The 21438-nt window shown below is 49.5% G+C and overlaps 6 protein-coding genes across 6 annotated transcripts; 3 read left to right on the top strand and 3 right to left on the bottom strand.

The window, feature by feature from the left end:
• Positions 1–1574: 1574 nt before the first annotated feature.
• On the top strand, positions 1575–2604 carry LTR84_006966 (uncharacterized protein; the record flags this gene model as incomplete). The annotated part of the gene is made up of 2 exons (XM_064850522.1): positions 1575–1993; positions 2064–2604. The coding sequence occupies 2 exons, from the start codon at positions 1575–1577 to the stop codon at positions 2602–2604; spliced, it is 960 nt and encodes a 319-aa protein (XP_064702591.1).
• Positions 2605–5425: 2821 nt separating this feature from the next.
• Positions 5426–7162, bottom strand: LTR84_006965 (uncharacterized protein; the record flags this gene model as incomplete). Its single annotated transcript, XM_064850521.1, has 2 exons — positions 5426–6619; positions 6671–7162. 2 exons carry the CDS (start codon positions 7160–7162, stop codon positions 5426–5428), a joined length of 1686 nt encoding a protein of 561 aa, XP_064702590.1.
• Positions 7163–11724: 4562 nt separating this feature from the next.
• Positions 11725–12180, bottom strand: LTR84_006964 (uncharacterized protein; the record flags this gene model as incomplete). Its single annotated transcript, XM_064850520.1, has 1 exon — positions 11725–12180. The coding sequence occupies one exon, from the start codon at positions 12178–12180 to the stop codon at positions 11725–11727; it is 456 nt and encodes a 151-aa protein (XP_064702589.1).
• Positions 12181–14281: 2101 nt separating this feature from the next.
• Positions 14282–15670, top strand: LTR84_006963 (uncharacterized protein; the record flags this gene model as incomplete). Its single annotated transcript, XM_064850519.1, has 2 exons — positions 14282–15396; positions 15472–15670. 2 exons carry the CDS (start codon positions 14282–14284, stop codon positions 15668–15670), a joined length of 1314 nt encoding a protein of 437 aa, XP_064702588.1.
• A 79-nt stretch (positions 15671–15749) lies between these two features.
• Positions 15750–17327, bottom strand: LTR84_006962 (uncharacterized protein; the record flags this gene model as incomplete). The annotated part of the gene is made up of 2 exons (XM_064850518.1): positions 15750–16244; positions 16341–17327. 2 exons carry the CDS (start codon positions 17325–17327, stop codon positions 15750–15752), a joined length of 1482 nt encoding a protein of 493 aa, XP_064702587.1.
• Positions 17328–18982: 1655 nt separating this feature from the next.
• Positions 18983–20622, top strand: LTR84_006961 (uncharacterized protein; the record flags this gene model as incomplete). Its single annotated transcript, XM_064850517.1, has 2 exons — positions 18983–20195; positions 20258–20622. The coding sequence occupies 2 exons, from the start codon at positions 18983–18985 to the stop codon at positions 20620–20622; spliced, it is 1578 nt and encodes a 525-aa protein (XP_064702586.1).
• Between the last annotated feature and the right edge of the window lie 816 nt (positions 20623–21438).

Below are 21438 nucleotides of genomic sequence, written 5' to 3'. Positions count from 1 at the left end.
TTGAGTCGGTCAAGTCACACTGCCTCCATCTCCATGGGGAAATTACTGGTACCATGAATGGGGCTTGAGAGACTACGTCGTAAAGTAGAGACTTAACGAGCCCGTGGAAAGACTTTTGGACATCAGTCTCTGCTAGCCAGAAGAAGCAGATGGCTGCGCCCAATACCGGCTTGCCTCGCAGCAAGGCATTCTCGTACCATGAACACCCTTTTCATACGGTAATGAGGACGACATCAGAAAGCCCTTGTCGTTGTTACTCTCGAGTCTCATTGAAGGGCTTGCATGGGATGGTTCTTAAGACATTCCGGCGACTGTATTGGAGATAAAAGTAGACATATCGAGAGATCCTGGTTGCGACATCCATCAATGTTCTGACAGTTGAACTTCGGAAGTCCGGCCACAATATTACAGTCTCGTTGACCATGAGACCTGATATAGCTTAGCTCTGAGTACAGATGCATACGCTGCAGAAGGTCACATGAAAAACAAGTGGATGTTTCGTAGGGGGTTCAACAACCGACTAGGGCACTCAAACGAGCCTCTGATCGAGTTACCATCGAATTTTGGCACGATGATCAAAGACGTGGATGACAAATGGCAGTGTAGTAGTACCTACCTGTGCAGCTACGAGGTACTCGGTAAAAGTAGGAGTGAAAGTAGAATCGACAACGGATACTCATTGACGTGTCAACTATCAGTACTTCTTGCGGCGGTTTGTTTCTCCGTTCTCCGGCGTCCAGTACCGCTTCTAACCATCAAATGCATACGTCGAATAAAAGACACTATCACATCGTTGTTGAAACCTCACTCGAGTACGGATACCAAGTACGATATCTGGATGGTCTCGACTCAACATCTGAGTCAAAGACTCCAATAAAATGATCTTGGCCCTATCCCATTCGACCGCTTAGCCCAAGATCGCCCCCTGCCAAGGCTGCGCGAGACTCTTGAGACTCTCAATGTCGCGCCAACGATGCCAACCTCGCGCCATGGACCTCGGAGTCGTTTCATCAAGCAGAGAAGCGATACAAAGGCTCACGCTATAGAATCTGGGGAAGTGTAAGTACACGGAGCACGGAGGTCAACCCCATGACACTTCCAAGAAGTCTTGACAGTTTCGCGTGCCCGACTGGGTTTTTGAGACAACGGCTATCCGCCAATGTGGTAGGCTAACTACCTATCCGTACTCCGTTGTCGATGCGAGCTTTTCATGCCCATTGACTTGGTCGCTCGTGTTATCTGGGGCGGTAGGTGTTACAGATCCCGCATAGGGACAATTTCTGGCGTCGATTGAACCATTGATTGCCGCTCGCTTCAGCCCTTCCCCTGAGACAGCCGGTTGTCCTTACATACGAGATTCTGTTCAAAATCAATGTCTTAGAATGTCGATGTGGATGTTTCGCTAAAAACTTTGGGTGTTTTCTCTTCTTCTTGTTCTCAAACTAATCTATCGAGCACGTTGTTTATACCCCTCGCAAGGCTCGTCCGTCAAAGTGATCGTGTAATCTTTTTTACGTCGTGCGACGAACAATCCTCAGAATAATTTCTTCTCCACAGGATAACGGATAGCTACGATGTCGGCCACAGTCTACGAAATCACAGGTCCGATCCAGCGATCGCGATCAAACTACTACAAACCACCAATGCCACCAGCTCAGAGGTATGAGAGTTTCTACATGGACGAGAAATACGGTGCAAATGGGCTTAATCAACCACTCCCACCAACTCCGCCGCAACCAACACCACCACCACACCACCCACAGGCCTTCGCGTCACCACCGCCCTTTCAAGATGCGGGGATGGTGTCGATCCCCGCGGATATGTTTGACAGAATGTTTTTGAAGTCTCAGGAGCTTGCTGCTGGCAAGGGCATCCATCGACAATTCGGTAATCCGACTCCCATTGCCATTGTGGGATTTCTTCTGGCGCTCAGCCCACTTTCCTGTGATCTGATGGGCTGGAGAGGAGCTGGTGGAAATGGAGCTGCTTCAATGTGGGTCCCTCTGATCAACGATCGATTGTGTTTCAGTGCTACATACTGACCTCATTGTTTTGCCGTACAGCGGAGCTTACTTCTTCATCGGCGGCGTACTGATGCTCCTTGGTGGGTTCCTGGAATGGGTAGCTGGCAACACATTTCCATTCGTGGTGTTTGCCTCGTTTGGCGGATTCTGGTTCTCTTATGGCGCAACATTGCTCCCGTTCTTCAATGCATTCGGCGCATATTCGCCGGACCCGACCGACATCACTGCGGGACTTGCAACCAAGGGCTTCAATGCGAGTTTCGGCTTCTTCATGCTATTCATGGCGGTGTTGTGTTTCATCTACCTGATCTGCTCGCTGCGGACAAATATTGTCTTCGTCATCATTTTCACGGGCTTGTTTGGTGGCTTCATCTTCTTGACTGCCACCTTCTTTTTGACGGCTGAAGGGGATACTGCAGCATCCAGGATATTGTACATCGCAGGTGCTTCCACCTTTATGGCGGATATGGCTGGCTGGTACTTACTGTCGGCTCTGCTTCTTGTATCGGTCGACTTTCCTATTCGGTTGCCACTCGGAGATCTCAGTGAATGGATTCCGAGTTACAGCTCAAGGGGCTGAATGGGATGTCTGGGGTTTTTAGTTATTGGACGATACATCGAAGTCCAGATTTTATGATTGACGAATTCTAAATGACTTCTGGAGCGACTTTTCTTCCATGTAGGACTTTCAAGTCACCTTACCTGGTCTTTACTGCTCTTTCTGCACCTGAGGCGCACCTCTTCGGACCATCTCAACAACACCTGAGCTAGACCAGACGTGAGGACATGATGAGGCTGACAGTTCAGAACACCACAGCAAAGCATTGGCATTCAGAACCTTCTCTCCTCATCTCGGAAGTGGAATGATAGTTGACGTAAGTGCACGAACCAATTGCCCGCACAGACATCAGTTGCGAAGCCAACGCGCACGGAGCAGGTTCGGATGCATCTCAGACAAATAAGGTCATTGCACCTGTTAGCACGGATATTCGAGATAACAAGCACGGGTATCCATCAATCAAGCCATCCTAGCAAGCAATGAATCGAAAGCCACCAAAGCTTAATTATCCGTCACATCATGCATGCACGCAATCTAGAGTCTGACACCGCCTACAAGCACTCTGTCAAGGCCAACTTCTCCGTGCTGTGTCCGGCCATGACCCGAGGATTAGGCAAGCGAATGCAGTCGGTCAGCGTCAGAAGCAGACAAGCAGCCAGCCAACTGACTCGGAACCCTGACTGAGCATTCTTGGGGTTGCAAGTTGATCACCCCTTTGGAGAGTGCCCCACTATGGCATCACCAGTATCTCTTGAGGAGGAGATCGCTTGTGGGGGAACTTGGAAGAAAGAATTTTGCCGATATCCGTATTTACATAGCATTCATTGTTCGTGTTTTACCCACATAGTTACCTGAACATGTAAATGACTTGATCAGTACCTACCTAACTTCAGACTGCGACGCCTTGGGGACTGTACATCGTACCTAGTTAGTGTAAAAATGTAGATCAATAGACACGACCACCTCCCTTACTATTGCCCCGCGGAGAGCCACGCCAAAACTCCGTACGGCATGCAGATAGATAAGCCTCAGGGAGGTATTCTTACTAGTATCCTAATCCTGACCGCCGTAATATTCCAGTCCGCCTCTCCCCTTCCCTTCGCATCCAGGCCACCCTCCCCGCCAGCCTGCAACAAGCGAGTACGCAACCACCCAATGACTTCCCCTCCGCCCTTCCACCCATCCAAAAGCTTCGATGCCGGCAAGGACGCTACTGCGGCGCCAGTACTGCAACGAACGGGACGGTGAATCCTTCTAGAAGTCCACCATCTAGTTAGTTAGTTCACAGAAACTTGGGGGAGAATACTTGGTTTGGTTTGAAGATCAATGTGGACCTCCCTGCGGATACTTCACAGCCTGATGAAACCTAAAGTCCGCTGGGGTTGACATTCACCTCTGGACTGTACCTCGTATGTGTATGGTATGGCTGTGGTCCATACCCAGTTGAGTCGGAATAGGCACTTTAGTACTTTAGTAGCTAAGTACCTCGGAAGGTAGATACCTTTTCGTACCAAATGTATCTGGTCTGGGCGAGACGCTGAAGGCTAGCGTACTCGTAGGGCAGGATAGAGTAGTGTCATCTACCTAGGTTGGTACCTACGAGTGGTTTGGTGCCTGGTAGGTAGTATCCATGCCGAATGCACACCACCCCTCCACGTCAACTTGAACCTCAAGAGGGCCAGTGCAGTGCAGTGCAGTGCGGCAGCAAGGTCACCACGATGATGATAATGGTTCTCGTCATTCATTATTCATCGTCGCTCGAGTCAATCAATCAATCAATCAATCAACCACTACCATTAACATACTATGCTAGTCAACGAGACAGGTCTACTTAGACACCTTCCCGCTTAACTATGTACTCCGGAGTTTAGGCATGGATGTGGACTGTGGAATGCATCGATGGCCTGATTGACTGATGTTTCGTTCCGTTGTGACCAAGTTACTCGCCTCGATGTAGCGCGGAGGATCATATCATACCCATCATGCATGGAAGGCAACCAGGGAAGCGTTGGCATGCTGCTGCCTGCAGGTGCTGCAGTCAGTGCCGTAGTCGATCACTATCCTAACCTAACATAAACGTACTAGAAGGTACTGCTGGCACTGGCACAGCACACCACGCAACCCCGATAGGACCCTGGTCTCGGTGGGGTCGAGTTAAGTTGGGTTTTTGGGTCGCATGTGATACCTACTCGTAAGTTACTCGTAGTATCCCCCTTGGCCCCTCCCCGCCCAAGAATCTTGGAATGCTTGAGTTTTCTTGGAGAATGCGGGGTGTTGATTCATACCTCCGAGTAGGGACCAGCCAGTCTCTACGGCACAGCGAAACTCTTGAGGATAGGAGTGTCTGATAAACGTGCAGGATGCTGTTGGTCGGTCTTAGTTGGTATGTTGTGCACTTTATCTTTATGCCGAAGCTGTTCTTCTTTAAGATATGAGATATCATGTTAAAACACCATGCGTCGAGGGCATGTTGACGTGGTAATAATTAACGCGGAGACTGTTCTACTTTATACAATATTGCTTTGAGACGAGGAGTGTAATCAAGTCCAACAGAGAGTCCGGACGGTCATTAGTCACATTGTAAGAAAACAAAAGAAGAATTGTAAGAGATGCAAGATCTTATTGACTACTACTAGCCTATAGAAATGCAACTTTGCAATGATTATTATGCGTTGTGTTCAGTAGTCCAACTTTGGTATCGCATCACACGGTTTCCTTTGTCAGGATTGAGCGAGCGAGATAAGCCATAAACTCAACTCCTTAATTGAGCTGCGGTCCAAGCATCTTCACATCCGCCAGATGCAGTTTCAACAAGCCGTGACGATTGTGCAGTATCAGCCATTTAAAAAGCAGATCCACGTCGCTCAGTAGCCTCAATGATTTCCTTCTCCAAGATACCATCTCTGGCAAGGGTGGAGGCAAAAGTCTTGGTTGGCTTCCACTTGGCAGAGGTACGCGGAGTGGTCTCCTCGAACATCTTGTCAACTTGTTCCAGAGTCAGACCCTTGGTCTCAGGGACGAGGAAGTAAGTGTAGACGAATGCAGCAGTGCAAAGACCGCCCCAGATGAAGAAGACGGACGACTTCAAGTTTCCATGCTCTTCTCCGACCATGTATGGAGTGATGACAGCAATAATGGTGTTCCACAACCAGTTGGACGCAGTGGAGAGACCAACACCGCGAGAACGGATTGGAAGAGGGAAGATCTCGCCGATAACAATCCAGGCACCAGGACCCCAGGTAGAAGCGAAGAAGAAGATGAAGATTGCAATAAAGGCAATTTGAGCATTGACGGCGGAAATGTTGTTGGCCAGACTCTTGGTGGCATCATCCGGATCTGGGTGAGTGTGGTTGAACCCGACGGTGACACCGATGATGGCGACAAGGAACTGGCAGATCAACATGCCGAGAGCACCCCAGAGAAGGATGGTGCGACGACCCCATTTCTCGACGGTGTAGAAAGAGATGGGAGTGGAGCAGACGTTGACCAAGGTGAAGATGAGGGAGATCAAGAAGGTGTTGCTGATGGCGCCAGTGGATTGCAGGAAAGGTGTGGAGTAGTAGAAGATAAAGTTGACACCGGTCCACTGTTGCATCATCTGAAGCGAGGTACCAAGAATGGTGCGGCGCAGATTGGACTTTCCATTCCAGAGGCCGCCCTTGAAGCAGTTCATCCAGCTCTGGAGCCAACCAGCATCGGGGATCAACGCGCGCTCGTACTCTTCATTGGCAACAATTTCGGACAACTCGACTTGGATGTACTCGGACTCGCGTGGTTGTCCACGGAGCTTGGAGAGAGCAATGGTCGCATCTTCAAGTCTACCCTTCTTGACAAAGTATCGGGGAGAGTCTGGGAGGAAGAGAAGACCACCGCCGAGGATGATGGCCCAGGCGAATTGGATGGCAATGGGGATTCTGTAAGCTCCAGTGTCTGATCGCTTCTCGGTGGCGTAGACGACGATGGAAGCCAACATGATACCGATGGTGATGCAGAATTGGTAACCGGCAACGAGGGCACCTCGAACCTTTCGTGGGCACTAGAGATCATGTTAGTTGGAGGTCGGAATTGAGGCACTTGTCAGACTTACGATTTCGCTCATGTACAGAATGACGATTGCAGACTCAAAGCCGACACCGAGACCGGCAATGAGACGACCAGCGACGATGACACCAAGAGCATCACCAATGCCAGTGATCATCTGAATGACCACACCGATGGTGTATATAATGCAACCCATGATGATGATCCATTTGCGACCGAACATGTCTGCGAGGTCACCGGCGATGATGGCACCGAAGAAAGTACCGGCGGAGAGGATGGAGACGATGAGAGACTGGTGAGAGGAGGACAATTTTGTTGCGTCCGGGCCCTCCACGGCATGGATGAAGATGGAGGAGCCATTGACACCGTTGATGTAACCGGAGTCGTATCCGAAGAAGATACCACCGAAGGAAGCGAAAGCACAGATGAGATAGGCCTTCCAGGTGACTGGGGCTTCGATGGCGTTGACATCTTCCGTGGTGCGGAGGGCAACCGAGTTGCTGCGAGAAGCGCGGGGGGTGGTTTCCTTGGTAGCCATGGCTGGGATAGATGATGTGCCACGCGAAGGCGAAGGGATGGGGAATACCAAAAGTAACAGGGTAATGGGAGAAAGGAAAGAAAGGGTTGGATAGTGATGGGGAGGGAGGGAAGCTTATATGGCAGGAATCTGAGCGTGAGTGTGAGGGTCAATGTGACTTTGAGTTTACGAGGCCACTACAGGCGCGACTGCCTCGAAGAGCCAGAGGCGATCATGTTGGTCGTGGTCGTGAGGTTCACAGAGCGCGCAAGATGGCCATGACTACGACTACTGCACTGGCGTTGTACTCGTAGCACCACTCGTACAAAGGCATGGTTTGGGCAACCAATGATGACATGGGGACAACCGGTGATGTGGAGTAGCGAGCGCTAGTGAGGTGGTGATGAAGGGATTCTGTTTTTGAAAAATTCGATTGATGGAGAAGACTGAACTGCTGGAGATGATACATGGGACAGTGGAGACTCCGCAACGGTACGAGGTACTCGGTAGCCTCGTCGATGGGATGGCAGTGGAATGGAATGCCGACAAGGACACGAAGCTAGCACCCTTACAGTCAAGGGCCCTTGTCCCGGTTGGGATTCCTGGCCGCCCGCGATGGTGGAGTTGGCTGCAACCTTGATTTCGCATGTGACCCTCGACCCCGTCAATCATGGACAGTGAGCACCAGGGCACGGAGCAAATACTGAAATGGATGCTGGCTGCTGGATGCAGTGGTGAAAGGGCCTGGTTGGGTTCCACCACTGATCATTGTCATGCCAGCGGTTACCTAGGTACCGACCTAGGTACTTACTCGTAGATCTACCTACCTACCTACCTACCTAGTTCAGGTATGTGCTACACAGGCCCCTCAATCAAGACATGTCAACCGATGCAATCACAGCCCGACCCCAAGACAAGACTTGTATTCGTCCTTGGTACTTCACGATCAATGCTCAGGTGTTCTTGTTGCGGACTGAGGCTGGAATCTGCTGTTTTGATAGATCGATCATCAATCAACCACCAGCTAGGTATAGCTCCGAGCCTAAAAACCGCCACGAAACCAACACCGCTGCTTGGCAATGACACCTTGATGCGGGGGGGAAGAGTCACTGGCACTGGCAATGATTGTCAGCCGCTGGATAATCAACCGTAGTCTTGCCGCTGGGGGTCACATTTCAAATGCAGTCAAGATCCAAGCGACCTTTCGATCCACTCATGAAAAGCTTTGCCATGCTTGTCAGGTGTTTACTCCAAGACTTTCCAGCTGTTCCCTCTTCCCAAAGTCACTCGTCCCGATTGCCCTCGTAGCCCTCAGTCTCGTGTGACCTCCATAGGCGCCAATAAATCAATGTAGACACCCGGACAGTTCATGTTCCAGCCCGAAATCAGGAGGCTGGACAATGCGATAGGGTCTCATGTTTCAGAGCCTGAGTTCCAAGGTTCTTTCTAGCGCTGGTTCGGCATTGCCATCCGCTAGTCGTGGCTTTTCAGGTTCTGGTCGCTTTTTCCGGCCATACGCGTGACACTCTCTTTGCTGCCCAGATGCTCTACTCGTCCACTGCAGCCTCTGATCAAAGATACCTACGAGTATCCGGAGGTACAGTACCTCGCACTCATCTTTCGCCTTCGCCTCGCATGGCCTGATCTCCTCCCCGCCACAGCGTGTCCTCGGTCTCGCCTTCTACCCTCAATTACTCCGTACTCCATCCGGAGTCTCCATACCAAATACTAAGTTTCTTCTCAGCTTCTTCTTCAATCTTTCCATCCGGATCCAGATGCCAGATTCTGAGAGAAAATTTGGTTGCCGTCATCATCGTTGAACCCTAGGACCCACCGACACTCCGCGGGTCAGCCCAGGCCGATGGGGGCCATCGTAGCAGCGCGCCCCAGGCTTGCCTTTTAACTTTAACTCTTCCTTTCACGTACTTCGTACGACCCCATTTGGAGCAGAGTTTTTTTTCCAAAACATGTCCGGACTCCAACTACCATGTTGAATGGATGGATAATCGCCGCAAATCTTGCCCGTAGTCTAGTAAAATTTGGCATTGACTTTCCCTCCACAGAGAATGATATCCCATTGGACTGATCATTTACGGATAGCCGGCATCCCCTCTGCTCTTAGTCTGGTGGCTTGCGTCCAAATTCGAAATTGAGCTCACGATCGAACCCCTCCCAGGTTCGATCGATCAAGGAAATCCTAATTTCATTCGCGGTCGTAACTCGGCACCTTAGGGCGAGGAAGACGACCATACAGAGAAATTCTAGACACGATACACACCCAGCACCAAGGTAGATTACCATACCATCTGCAAGTGGTCTTTTCAACAACCATGATAAACGACTCAATCACATCTCTAGAGAATCCTTGGAAACTGTCAGCTTCCATGCACCCTCCAGTCTCCAGATCCCCTGATACTACCCCCTTCCTTCCCAACCGTTGCATTGCAGCAAACTCTGAGGTCTTCCTGCCGAATCTCGCGTGCTCCGCGTGGCCTCCAAAGGAAACACATCAACACGCCAATGCAGAAGAACCCTTGACCAAACTCTTGCATTCAAAACGTTATTCCACGTGCTGGTTGGCCATTCGCCACCCCCTGCTGCCTACCTAGGTAGTATCAGCGAACGTCAGACGGTGCTTCTGAACAAGGCATGTGAACAAACGCTCTGTGAGACTGTGACTTGTAGTCTCTGTGGGTGTCAAATTCCATCCTCATCTTCACAAATACAAGCTCAAAAGAGGTCACTGTCCCTGGCTCGGATTCAAGAGCTCTCTCAGCCCAGGGCCAACCGGGGTATTTCGAGCATGACGCTTCCCCTAATCAGTCTCGTCATATTTTGCTCAGCTTCGTTGTCTGCATCGCCACTGACATGACAGCCTTCCGAGCAAGATGGCTTGAACCACCCAAAACTCCCAGTAACAAAGTTGCGATGTCTTTTCTGATCTGCCTACCCTCTCGCATGCCGCGACAAGGCTCGGCCTTGTCGCTCAAGTCTTGTCATGCCGGGGTGCGATCGCGTCCTAAACCCAGCATTCGTACTGTAGATCACTGTCCATGCTCAATGCGCCAGCGGAAGTACCCGTGCCAATCATCAAATACACCTGGTCTCGGTCGTTGCAACCTCCCGGATGGCATTCGATCTGCTTCATCTCCCCTTAGCTAAAGCGCGATGATACCTCTTCAAATAGCTAGCGACATGCCCGATCCTTAGGAAGTCGTAGTACCCCAGAGGAATAGCAATCCTACCTTTGCGGTGATCTGCAGTGCATATCCTATCCACCTCAAGAGTCCAACATCCAACACCAGCTATAGCACGATGCGCAGTCTTGACTCTTGAGAACCCAGCGACCGCCAAGTGAGCTTGCATGTAGGCGCCGGCAAGTAGTCTCTCCACCAAACCACTCAGAACAAGAACGCGTTCGTCGCTAAACAACACCATCATCAGCTCCACAGCAATACCAGCCGAGCAGCCAGCCAAGTCGTCTTCCCGAGTTCTCAGACCCTCCTCATGCAATGCACTCTCCCTGTCAACCCACATCTGACCTACCTTAATGTTACTTCCCAATCTCGGCACCCAATTCATCTTAAAAAACTGGCTGACCTTCTTAGACTAGTGACGCTCGTAGAGACGTCCTTCGTAGTAATCTCCTTCATAGCCCTCCGCTTGTTGGTTCTGAGCGCGTCTTGACCACCGCCTGCGACTCGGTCGGCTCATCTAGCCGTTTCACGACTGCTGTTTTTCATATCAATCGGGCTCTCCCTGTCGCGTCCTCACTACTGGAAATCATTTCTCCTGCAAGTCTATCCTATCCCCAAACATAGGTCCGCTGCTGCCGGACCGAAGCGTCTCTCGTTTCCGAGCTTACAGGCAACAATCTGCAATTCGACGCGACGCGGTAAAGTCACTCATGATGCGATCCTTACGAGCCATCCGGATGGGGAGGAAGTGTGCCTAGGAACACTCTCCCAAAGAATTTCGGAGTTTCGAAAGATTGAAGAAACTAATGAGTCTCTATGGTTTCAAACACTGAGAAACGTGAAGATCTGAATGGAGATCCGGTGATACTCTTCAAAGACGTTCATCTAACATGTCAATTCACGTCGCTGACAGAAGAGAGAAAAAGAAACTCAGACTTCTGAACGATCACGTGTCTGATCAGCGACTCCCACGAAGCCCATATACTCCACAGCTGAAACTGCATATAGCGGCCATAACCTCCACCCTAACAATCGAGGCATTTCGGAGTTATCATGATTTTTTTTTCTTCCACGCTTGCCACACCACACGCCTTGTGGGTTCTGCTCGCTGTACGGATGCAACCTGGTATGGAGCACGGAGAAACACGTAATTCACGAGCCGCATCTATGAATAAGGCTCAGTTGCCGTCTCGATGTCACTCGTTCCGAGTCCTTCGACTCCATCATCATGGCCACAATCGGCAACTCATCAGCGCAGAATCAAACAATAACCGAAACATGGAAAATAGCATTACAACTAGGTGGGTAGCCACCACATTTTCAGCCTCTCCCCCCACTGCACCAATTTCATATTTTGGGACTCGCATGAAACTTTCTACACTTTCATCACCAGGGAAGTTCCATGCCCTCTCGGTGCCAGAATTTGCCCGTGTGGTCAATGTTCTTCGTTTTCAGCACCTCCCACAGTTTACCAGCAGCTTCGTCCGCCTCTACCGCCTCTTCCATCTTCCAGACATCAGGATCTAGCCCTGTTTTGGTGAAGCCTGGATGTAACATGCTCACAACCACATTCTTCTCCTTCAGCTCGATGGCCATGTTCTTGAAAAGACTGTTCACTGCTGTCTTGGATGCGCGATATGCATAAGACCCACCGGAGCTGTTATCTCCTATACTTCCGACTCGTGATGACATTACAGCGATATGCTTCGGATTGTCGGCGGCCAGAACATTCGGTAGGATTGCCTGTGTCAGGAAGAAAGGCCCAAAGGTGTTGATCGAGAACGTGTGATTAGCCACCTCCAGTGTGAGACCGTTGAGCGTGTCGTAATGCTTGTTAGGCATGATCCCTAGCACAATCAAGACAGATTAAATATTTAGCGACTCAGATGACGACATTGTACAACCTACCAGCAACATTGAGCAGAACATTTACCTTCTGATCACCAAGCGCAAGCTTAAACTCTCGGATAGACTCAATCGAGGCGACATCCAGCCGACCAATTTGGCACTTTGGCCCTGAAAGGCTCAGGAGGGTTTCTCCAGCGTCGATGTCTACGGCATAGACATAGTATCCCTTTTCGCGGCAACAGAGTAAATTAGCAACCGATTCGAATCCCGTCCAGTGGCCTTCGAAATCGCTGGTTGCTCAAACACGGTCCTGGCCTACCTCTTTCAAAAGCACCTTTGCTAGTGCATGGCCTATACCGGAGTTACACCCGGTGATCACTATCGCCGTCAGTGCTGGGATGTGAAGACGGTAGGTAGTACTCGAAACGAACCTGCCGTTGGCATGACGAAGTTTCCGCAAACGTTTTAATACCTCTCTTAACTAGTAGAGCAACTCTTTTCTTTGTTTGTTTCCCCTTGTCACAACCAGGTGTATGGGTGTCAGACAACCCGACCTGGTGCTACAAAGCAATCTGCGTATTTTTGAATCTCCAGCGCAAGCAGCTTACTGGAGTGCTTATCAGTGCTTAAAATCAGGTTCACCATAGATTACACTCTAGAAGCCAGAACGCCGGATCAGAGTAAATAAACCTCAAAGAGTAATAATCCCCACCATTCGTTTCATCGTCACCTGACGTCAAAGCTTTTTCCCCCTTGTCATTCGCATTGCATTCGACGAGAGGTGTTCAGCAGTTAGTTGGCTTTCACAGACCTTGCTGTCATGGAAATTGATGATTGGTTGTATTGTATGCGGTGCTCAGGTCACGGTGTTTGGCCCTGCAGGCTTTCCCCGCCTTCCCCAGACAATACTCGTACAGTTGCTTCGGGGCCCTGCATGCGAATCAAGTGTAACTTGGAACCCCATCAGGACCATTCCATGCATCCATCTCCGGCTCTCACGAGGCTTGGAACCCGATTCGTTTCTTGTCAATGGAATCACCATACACACATATTCATCATATTTGCGCCTCATTGCGCATGCGATGGTTATAGTGAAAGTACTAAGTAGAATCACCGACGACTTTCTGCAGCTGTATCGGTAAGTCTGCACTATCGCATATTGAAAACCATAAGTTAATCGCCGGCTGCTTGATGGTGTCATACCCACGAATGGAGAGCGGTCACTGCGGATGTGTTACCTAGTGATCAGACAGTATGCAACCCTGCTGGCGAACATGAATGTTCAACCCCGACTCGGATCATCTACATGAATGGAAAAGCCCGGTGGGATGGACATAATGTGATTCCTAACAGTGAAAGCGCCTCTGCCACGGTAGATCTGTCTTGTTCGAACAAGAGACACGTCACATCAAACAATCCCCCTGGTTGTAGAAAGAGCGGGGTGCAGCCTGATCCGCACGTAGACTAAGTAACATATCTACTCGTGCAGGAGATCATTGAAGTGAGGACTTTTCTTCCCACTTCGCAGCTTCGACCTCTTTGATGTTTCGCTCAGATCCAAAGTACATCTATATAATATATATATATACTTTGTCAAACCTCGCTCGTGGTGGCGCTCAAACCGCAAGACGTCCCGCTCGCTAGCTAACTTCCGTCAAGGCAGTGTATGAATACGGTATCTATTGAGTTATGTTGAGGAGCAACTGGCATCAGAAAACTCATATCATGGTTATCGTCGGAGAACGGTAGGTCCAAAAACCCAGTACCTTGTTGGAGAGGTCAAGTTTTAGCGACGATATGTGCATGACGCCCGGGGCAACACCTTTGACGGCGTACTCCGATGTTCCGGAATACCGGAGTACTGGGGCAATCCGACGCTTTCCGCTCCGTACTCTTGGAGATAACGATTCGACTCTTGACATATCTTTGACCTTTTCTAATAAAAGATTAGGCTGACGAGGGATCGTGAAGGACGCTTCATCGCACAATTGATATATATCTCGGCGTGAGTAACGCCCGAGAAGTGGGCAGTCATTGATAAAACTTACCGTCTCGTTTGATTTGGTAACTCGCCGTCCGACGTTTAATCTTCATCATGGCAAACGCAACACCCTCCCTGGATGAGGCGATCATCATCGTTGGCGCTGGCGTGTTCGGACTTTCGACGGCGTTTGCCCTCCAGCAGCGAGGCTACACCAACATCACGGTTCTGGACAGGGATCTACCACCCGTCCGCGACGGCAGCAGTACCGATATATCACGAATCGTGCGCTCGGATTATGTCGATCCATTCTACTCGCGACTGGCTACTGAGGCGATTGAGACATGGAAGTCGTCTAGTGTGTTCAAGCCGCACTACTATCCGAGCGGATTCATGCTGGCCTCCGAGGCGGTGGCCGATCCGTACTTGGAGAAGAACAAGGAGACGCTTCGTGGCCAGAACCAGAAATATCGCGAGTTCAACGATCTTGCGGCGCTGAAGGCGAATATTCCTGGAGAGTCCTTGAGGGATGTCAAGTATGGGTATATGAATCTGAATGCTGGATGGGCTGATGCTGCTGGGGCGACCAGGGCGCTGGCAATCCGGCTCAGTGAGTTGGGGGTTTCTTTCATTACTGGACCTCGAGGAACCCTACGATCCTTGATTGTCGATGGCAAGACCAAGAAGATCTCGGGGGTCAATGTGGTGCAGGGCCCACCGATCCATGCATCCAAAGTGATCATGGCCACAGGTGCATGGACTACTCGATATCTCGATGATCTAGACTACCACATCATCGGATCAGCACAACCCGTGGGATTCATCCAACTCACTGCTGAGGAGGGCAAGAGACTCGCCAACATGCCTGTCGCGATCAATGTGACCTCTGGGGTATTTGTCTTCCCACCATATCCTGGAAACAACATGCTCAAGGTCGCATACCACGGCCACGGATTCGAAGTCAAGGCATCTTTGGAGAGTGGTGAGAGCCGCCAGAGTCCCTTTTCTGCGCCCAAGCGAGACTCCAACAATGCGGCATCAACATTCCTTCCAGAAGATGCGGATCAATACCTTCGATCCGGTTTGAGACAACTCATTCCTAGTTTAGCGGATAGGCCGTGGGTGAAAGGCCGTTTGTGCTGGTATACGGAAACGCCTACGGGCGATTTCATCGCGGATTATCATCATTCGGTGAACGGGTTGTTCATCGCTACTGGCGGATCTGGACAGTAAGTTACTTTCCGAAATTAGGTGGCATTCCACAAGTTTTCGCTGGCTGACATGTACGTGCTTCTCCCTAATAGTGGTTTCAAATTCTTACCCGTCTTGGGCAAGTATATCGCCGATTGCTTCGAGGGTAAGGCAGACCCCGAAGTGAAGAAGAAATGGAAACTGCCTAGTCCAAGTATTGGAGGGAAGGCAATCATGGTGAATGACGGGAGTCGGCGCGGCCCTCCAAGGCGGACACTTGGGGAGGAAGAGCAGCTGAAAGCAAGGTTGTGATGATATATCTAGATATAATGTTGGCCTGAATTAGAAATCAATTCTGCCAGCGCGATGAGTAACATCAATTACAAAATCGCTATTCTGGAATTTGCGGCATAGCTCGTAACCACTGAGGATTACTCCAATCGTTGAAACTGCCGGTAAACTGTGACAGGAGGTCGTCAAAAAATGGAACATTATCTCCGACCACCCCAAGTTCAAGAAATGAATCGTCACTTGCAGGCTCCGAGGGTCCAGCGGTGTCGTTGATCGATGTCTCGGCCGGTGCGAAAGTGGATTGTCTCGAAACATCTTGACCTTCTGAGATTGACGGAACCACGTGGACATTGAGGCTGATACTGGCATTGTTCTCATTTTCACCCGTCGCAAGATCAGGAGAAGATGGCGAATTTGCAACCGTCATTCCTAATATATTACAGTCGAGCAGTGCCCATAGGTCTGAAGGGCGAAACGTGATTGTGACTGTCGTAGGGGCAGTCTCCCATCCTTCCTCAGTGGTGCTTCCGTTGCCGCCCTGATTTTCAGGTCGTCTTCCTCGTACTTTGGCTTGGAGTTTCTGAAGAATTTTGAGCTATTGATCTGTTCAGTACCACAAACGTATCCAGCCGGCGAGTGGTGGGTTCAATAGCAACTCTCCAAACCAAGATTCAGACCGATGAGAACATACCTTCTGGTCAATGTGTGGCCATTTTGCTGCCAGTTTTCCAAGAAATCTCTCACACTTTCCAAGATCGTCTTTAGCTTTAGTTGAAACCGCTATGTCTCGCGAAAACTGAAATATCCAGAAAACCGTTGCGGTTGCCGTGATCATGTGTCCAACCACAGGGTTAGTAATCTCAAAGGGGAAGCGCTCGAAGATCAATAGTAATTGGGCAACCCACCCAGCATGGAATAGTGCCAGGTCGACAGTCTGCTGCAAGTAGAATGAAGGGCGGATGGTGTGGTTGCCTTCATGTGAACTCCTTGCTATCAAATGTATGAATGGGTGATTCAGAATTGCCGGAATTGTGTGGGAAGCAATCTGCATCAGTGCCCAGGAAATCCAATATTCTTGGTGCTCGAGAAGCTCAGTGCGTGATCTTTTCAGTGGTTGTACGTGCCTGAAAAGATGTGAAGATGATACTTGAGTTTCACATTCGTGCATTTGGAAGTTGAGCTTCATGTTCGCAGAGGTTGGTAGCCATGGCTTTTCCGCTTTGCCAGAGTGGATTTCGGAAAGGTATGTTGTGACATCCCCCCAGATTGATATCAGTCGAATCGCATACGCGTTGACCCCAAGGTCGTTTAAACCATTCGAGTCCATTCCAATAGAACGGACTGGAGGGAGGATGTCGGCCTGACCAGAAGAGTTATTCACGTTGGCTCCGACTGGTGGTGGGCAAGGTGCACTTGGAGGATAAGTCTTTGAAGAACTCTGCCTTCTTTCGAAGGCACCATTTTTCAGTTGTGGAGAGAACACTTGTTCCAGGATGGTAATACTCCAGTAGCATCGGGATACACTGTCGTTGTCAACTTGGATCTCACAGAATGATTGCAGATTGCGATCTGAGTCTCGAAGTGCCTGTAGCCTCGAAGCTAATCCGATTGTCATAAAAGCGCGTGCAGCATTGCCGACTGTCAAACAGTCAGCATGGTCCGTGATAAAAGTTGACATTTGAGATGAACTGGCCGATCATATCGTTCAATACCAATAAGCACAATGCCTGCAGTACTTCGAGGGTCGCCGTGCCTTCTGAAGCTAGTCGCATAACGGTATCGTGAGCTAGGCGAGTGTAGGATTGAGCAGCATCAGGGCCATATCCTGGAAGAGAGTTTGGAGAAGAGAAGTTCAGACACAGGGCTGAGAAGGACCAGCGAACGAACGGTGTGGCCACGGCTAAACGGCTGCAGAGGTTTGTCAGGCTAAAGAGCGGCAACGGTTGAAGATGAATTCTGGTCTTGTAGACCTGGGTTGCAAATTCCAGCACTTCGATAGGTGGATGGCAGCTTGATAGAGATGAATCAGTAGTGCTATATCAAGAAAATTGAGATGTGCAAGGGAGATCAAACTTAACACCCCGACTGATATCGGTTTCTGCAGATTGATGAGGTGCTGATGCAGCATGACTTGGCGATGCATCGTTGCTGGGAACAGGCTGTGATATGGAGCTATGAAGTCAGCATAGTGTCCTTATCTAGCATGATCCGGCAAACTATACTTTAGTATAGCATAAATATCTTTAATCTGAGATTCAATATTCGGAATTCTAGCACTGGAAGAGCTCCTGGTTGTACTACTGTGGTGAGAACTTCTGATAATATTTTAAGTATAAAGCTGGAACCAACCTTGAAGCTTTATTTACTCTCGAAGGACCTTTGTAGTGATTCCTTGGAAGATAGACGCATTGCTGCTTCAGTCGGCCACATAGCGAACAACTTGGCTTCTCACCCGGGCATTTCGTCTTCCTCCTACTAATCCAGGTTTCAGTTCAAGGATTATGGGACTGCCAATAAGATAGTTCACCTACCGGCACGACTCACAGGCTTGACGGCTTCGAGATTCTTGGTGATCTGATGTCTCCACCATGCCTGTCGGACTTCGATGGAAGCGTTGCTTGAGTGACTTCAGCCTCGGAGAACATGGAGGAAAATGAAGCTGCCAACTCCGTGATCGCGGAATATAAATACTGTAAAATGGAGCATGCCGACCACGTGATTATTCGGAAGAATTGCCATCAACTCCGCGTGCCGTTCCTTCCGGGGTTTTCGATCCGAGATCGACAGTGAGCCTTCATAGCCTTTCATCGTCAATGGACTCCCATTACTCGACAGTAATCTACAGTTACGTGGATTAATCATTTCAAGAACCTGGCATCGAACATGCTGAACCACAAGTTCCAAGCTATCGTTTGCTGCTGACACCTGCAAGCCCCACTAGCAACCTGGAATGAAACGGTTGTCAGGGTCTAGGAGAAAGGTCCCCGCTGTTTCGCAAAATGCCATATTACGGCGTCCTGCCCTCTCAGATGGACCATCAACGATCATAACCACTCAGCAGATGCGGAGTGCTAACAAGCCTACTAGTCGAAGCTTGCTACTCGTTATCCACTTGATAGGAAGATTTCGCCTGTGGCCATACCCTTTTGAGGGTTGATCCTTTAGGCTTTGGCACACAACGCCGGAAGTCTATCGGATTCCGAGATTCAAACGAACCATGGCTCAAGATCCATAAATCATTTCGGTGTCATAGAAAAATTTCATTCCTCCATTTCAGACCCAGTGGTCCACAATCATAATCACATCCATCTAATATCGTGCAGCATTTCTCATATGGAGACCGTGAATGCAACCTCAAAGGGGCATTCCCCGGAAAAGACTCGTTATGATGAGGATGTCATCCAGCCAGATGAGGGCTTTGATGAGCTCCACAATCAGGCCAAAGGCGAACTCCAGCTAAACGTTGGTGGTCGAGGTGCCACCCAGCGGCGCCTGAAGAACTATCAAGTTACCATGATTGGGTTCTGCAGTGGTATCGGTGTTGGCTTATTTGTCGGAATTGGAGCCGCTTATTCCAAGGCAGGCCCAGCAGGACTGTTCCTGGCATATATCATTGTTGGGACGGTGATGTGGTGCATGATGCAAAGTATATGCGAATTGGCAACACTTCTCCCAACTGCTGGCTCCTTTCCCCACTGGGCAACTCGGTTTATTGATCCAGCGGTTGGGTTTTCACTGGCGATCTCATACACATACGCCTATTGTATCGCCATAGCTTCCGAAGTCTCAGCTGCTGCGATAATTGTGGGCTATTGGACTGATATCTCACCAGCCCTGGTGATCAGTATTGGTTTGGCATTGATCCTGGCTTTCAATCTGATGAGTGTACGTTTCTTCGGAGACATCGAAGTTATCGGTGGAGCAATCAAGGTCCTCTGCTTTGTGGGCCTAATTCTGGTCTCTCTTGTTATCACATGTGGAGGTGGACCGAAGCATCAAACAATTGGCTTTCGCTACTGGCACGATCCCGGTCCATGGACAAATTTTCACGGTATCGAGGGCCCAACAGGGCACTTTTTAGGCTTCTTGTCAGCCTTTGTGAATGCATCTTTCAGTTTTATTGGAGTCGAGATTGTGGTCATTACGGCTGCTGAAGCTGGTGACCCACATTTTGCTATTCCTCGAGCTGCACGGCAGGTTGCCTACCGCATTGGCTTTTTCTACATTATTGGCTCCTTACTTATCGGAATGATTGTGGATCCAAGAAACAAAGCGCTTGTTTCAGGAACAGGAAACGCAAACAGCTCGCCATGGGTTATTGCTATCAAAGAAGCTGGCATTAAGGTACTGCCTTCAATCGTCAACGCTTGCATTCTTGTTTCCGCATGGTCTGCAGGAAATGCATATTGTTGGACTAGCTCAAGAATGTTGGTGGCTATGACAACTGATCGCTCCATGCCGCAAATCTTTGGTAGAGTCAATTCAAAGGGTGTGCCATATTTTGCCGTCTGCGTGGTCTGGTTGTTTGGGCCACTAGCTTATCTAAGTAAGTGTATACTACTTGAAAGATCGAATGTTGCTGGCCGATCACTAACCTGCTTTAAATAGGTCTTGGTAAGGGTGGTCCATCACAAGCCTGGACCTGGTTACAAGCTCTCAGCACCGTCGCTGGATTATTATCCTGGGGAACCCTCTGTCTGTGCTACATCCGATATCATGCCGCAATGAAAGCTCAAGGAGTGAGCCGAGATACCATTCCCTGGAAAGGCCCGTTCCAGCCCTACACTGCCTGGGTCGGGTTCATTGGCTGCATATTCATTATTCTAATTGTTGGTTTCCCTGTCTTCCTGAAGAGCAATTGGAATACATCAAGCTTTATCTCTGCCTACATTGGAATACCGATCTTCTTCGTTCCTATCATCGGTTGGAAGATTATCCACCGTATCAAGGTCAGTAACCCTTCTGATTTCTGAGTTTCTCATTTTTTCATTTGTCTGACGTGTAAGCTACAGTTTGTTCGTAGTCACGACATAGATTTATGGTCTGGTCGACTTCAGGATGGCGAAATCGAGAAACCCACGCAGCCGGCCACAACTTGGTGGGGACGTACGCTAAGACACGTGGCATGATTTTACTCCCGAGTTCTACTCTGTCCCTTCGGATGGGAGGGTTGACAGACATGCACTTGCCCCTCCAGGGGTATTATGTTGCAATCTAACAATCGACTCGAGCCTCGGCGCTCTCTGGAGACCGTAAATTGTCTTCTTATTGCGTTATGGCACTGGGGCACGCCGTACACAATTTCGGTATATAATATTCGCGAATAGTCAATCAAACAATGCCAATGACAATATGAACACAATTGTTCACAAACAAACATTAAACCCAATGCTTAACCCTGTCCGATTGGATTATACCTTGCATATTGCTCACCATGGCTTCTTTTCCTTTGAATATATTCCAATCAACATTGGCTAGGTATCAGTGTTACTACATAAATGTTAGGGCATGTGATGCTTTGATCAGCAGAAACACCATGCCTCGACATGCCATCAGCAAGTGATCACTTGAGATACTCCCAAAACGTGGTATCTGCTTCACATCTTCCTTCTCTTGATGAAGATATGGGAGAAATTCGGAATGCAGCTGGTCTTCCCGTCCTGGTTGACCATCCATCGAGATTGATTGGCGAAGCTGAATCCCTTACCGAGGTTGCGATTTTGCGGCCTCGTGTCTTGGGCCATGTTTTGAGGGTTCACATTTCCCGCTCAACCTGACTGGAGATGTTT

This window comes from Exophiala bonariae (genome assembly GCF_035927105.1).
Source record: "Exophiala bonariae strain CCFEE 5792 chromosome Unknown scaffold_27, whole genome shotgun sequence".
In the NCBI taxonomy this organism is placed as follows: Eukaryota; Fungi; Ascomycota; class Eurotiomycetes; order Chaetothyriales; family Herpotrichiellaceae; genus Exophiala; species Exophiala bonariae.
This window is presented reverse-complemented; position numbering and strand designations above follow the sequence as displayed.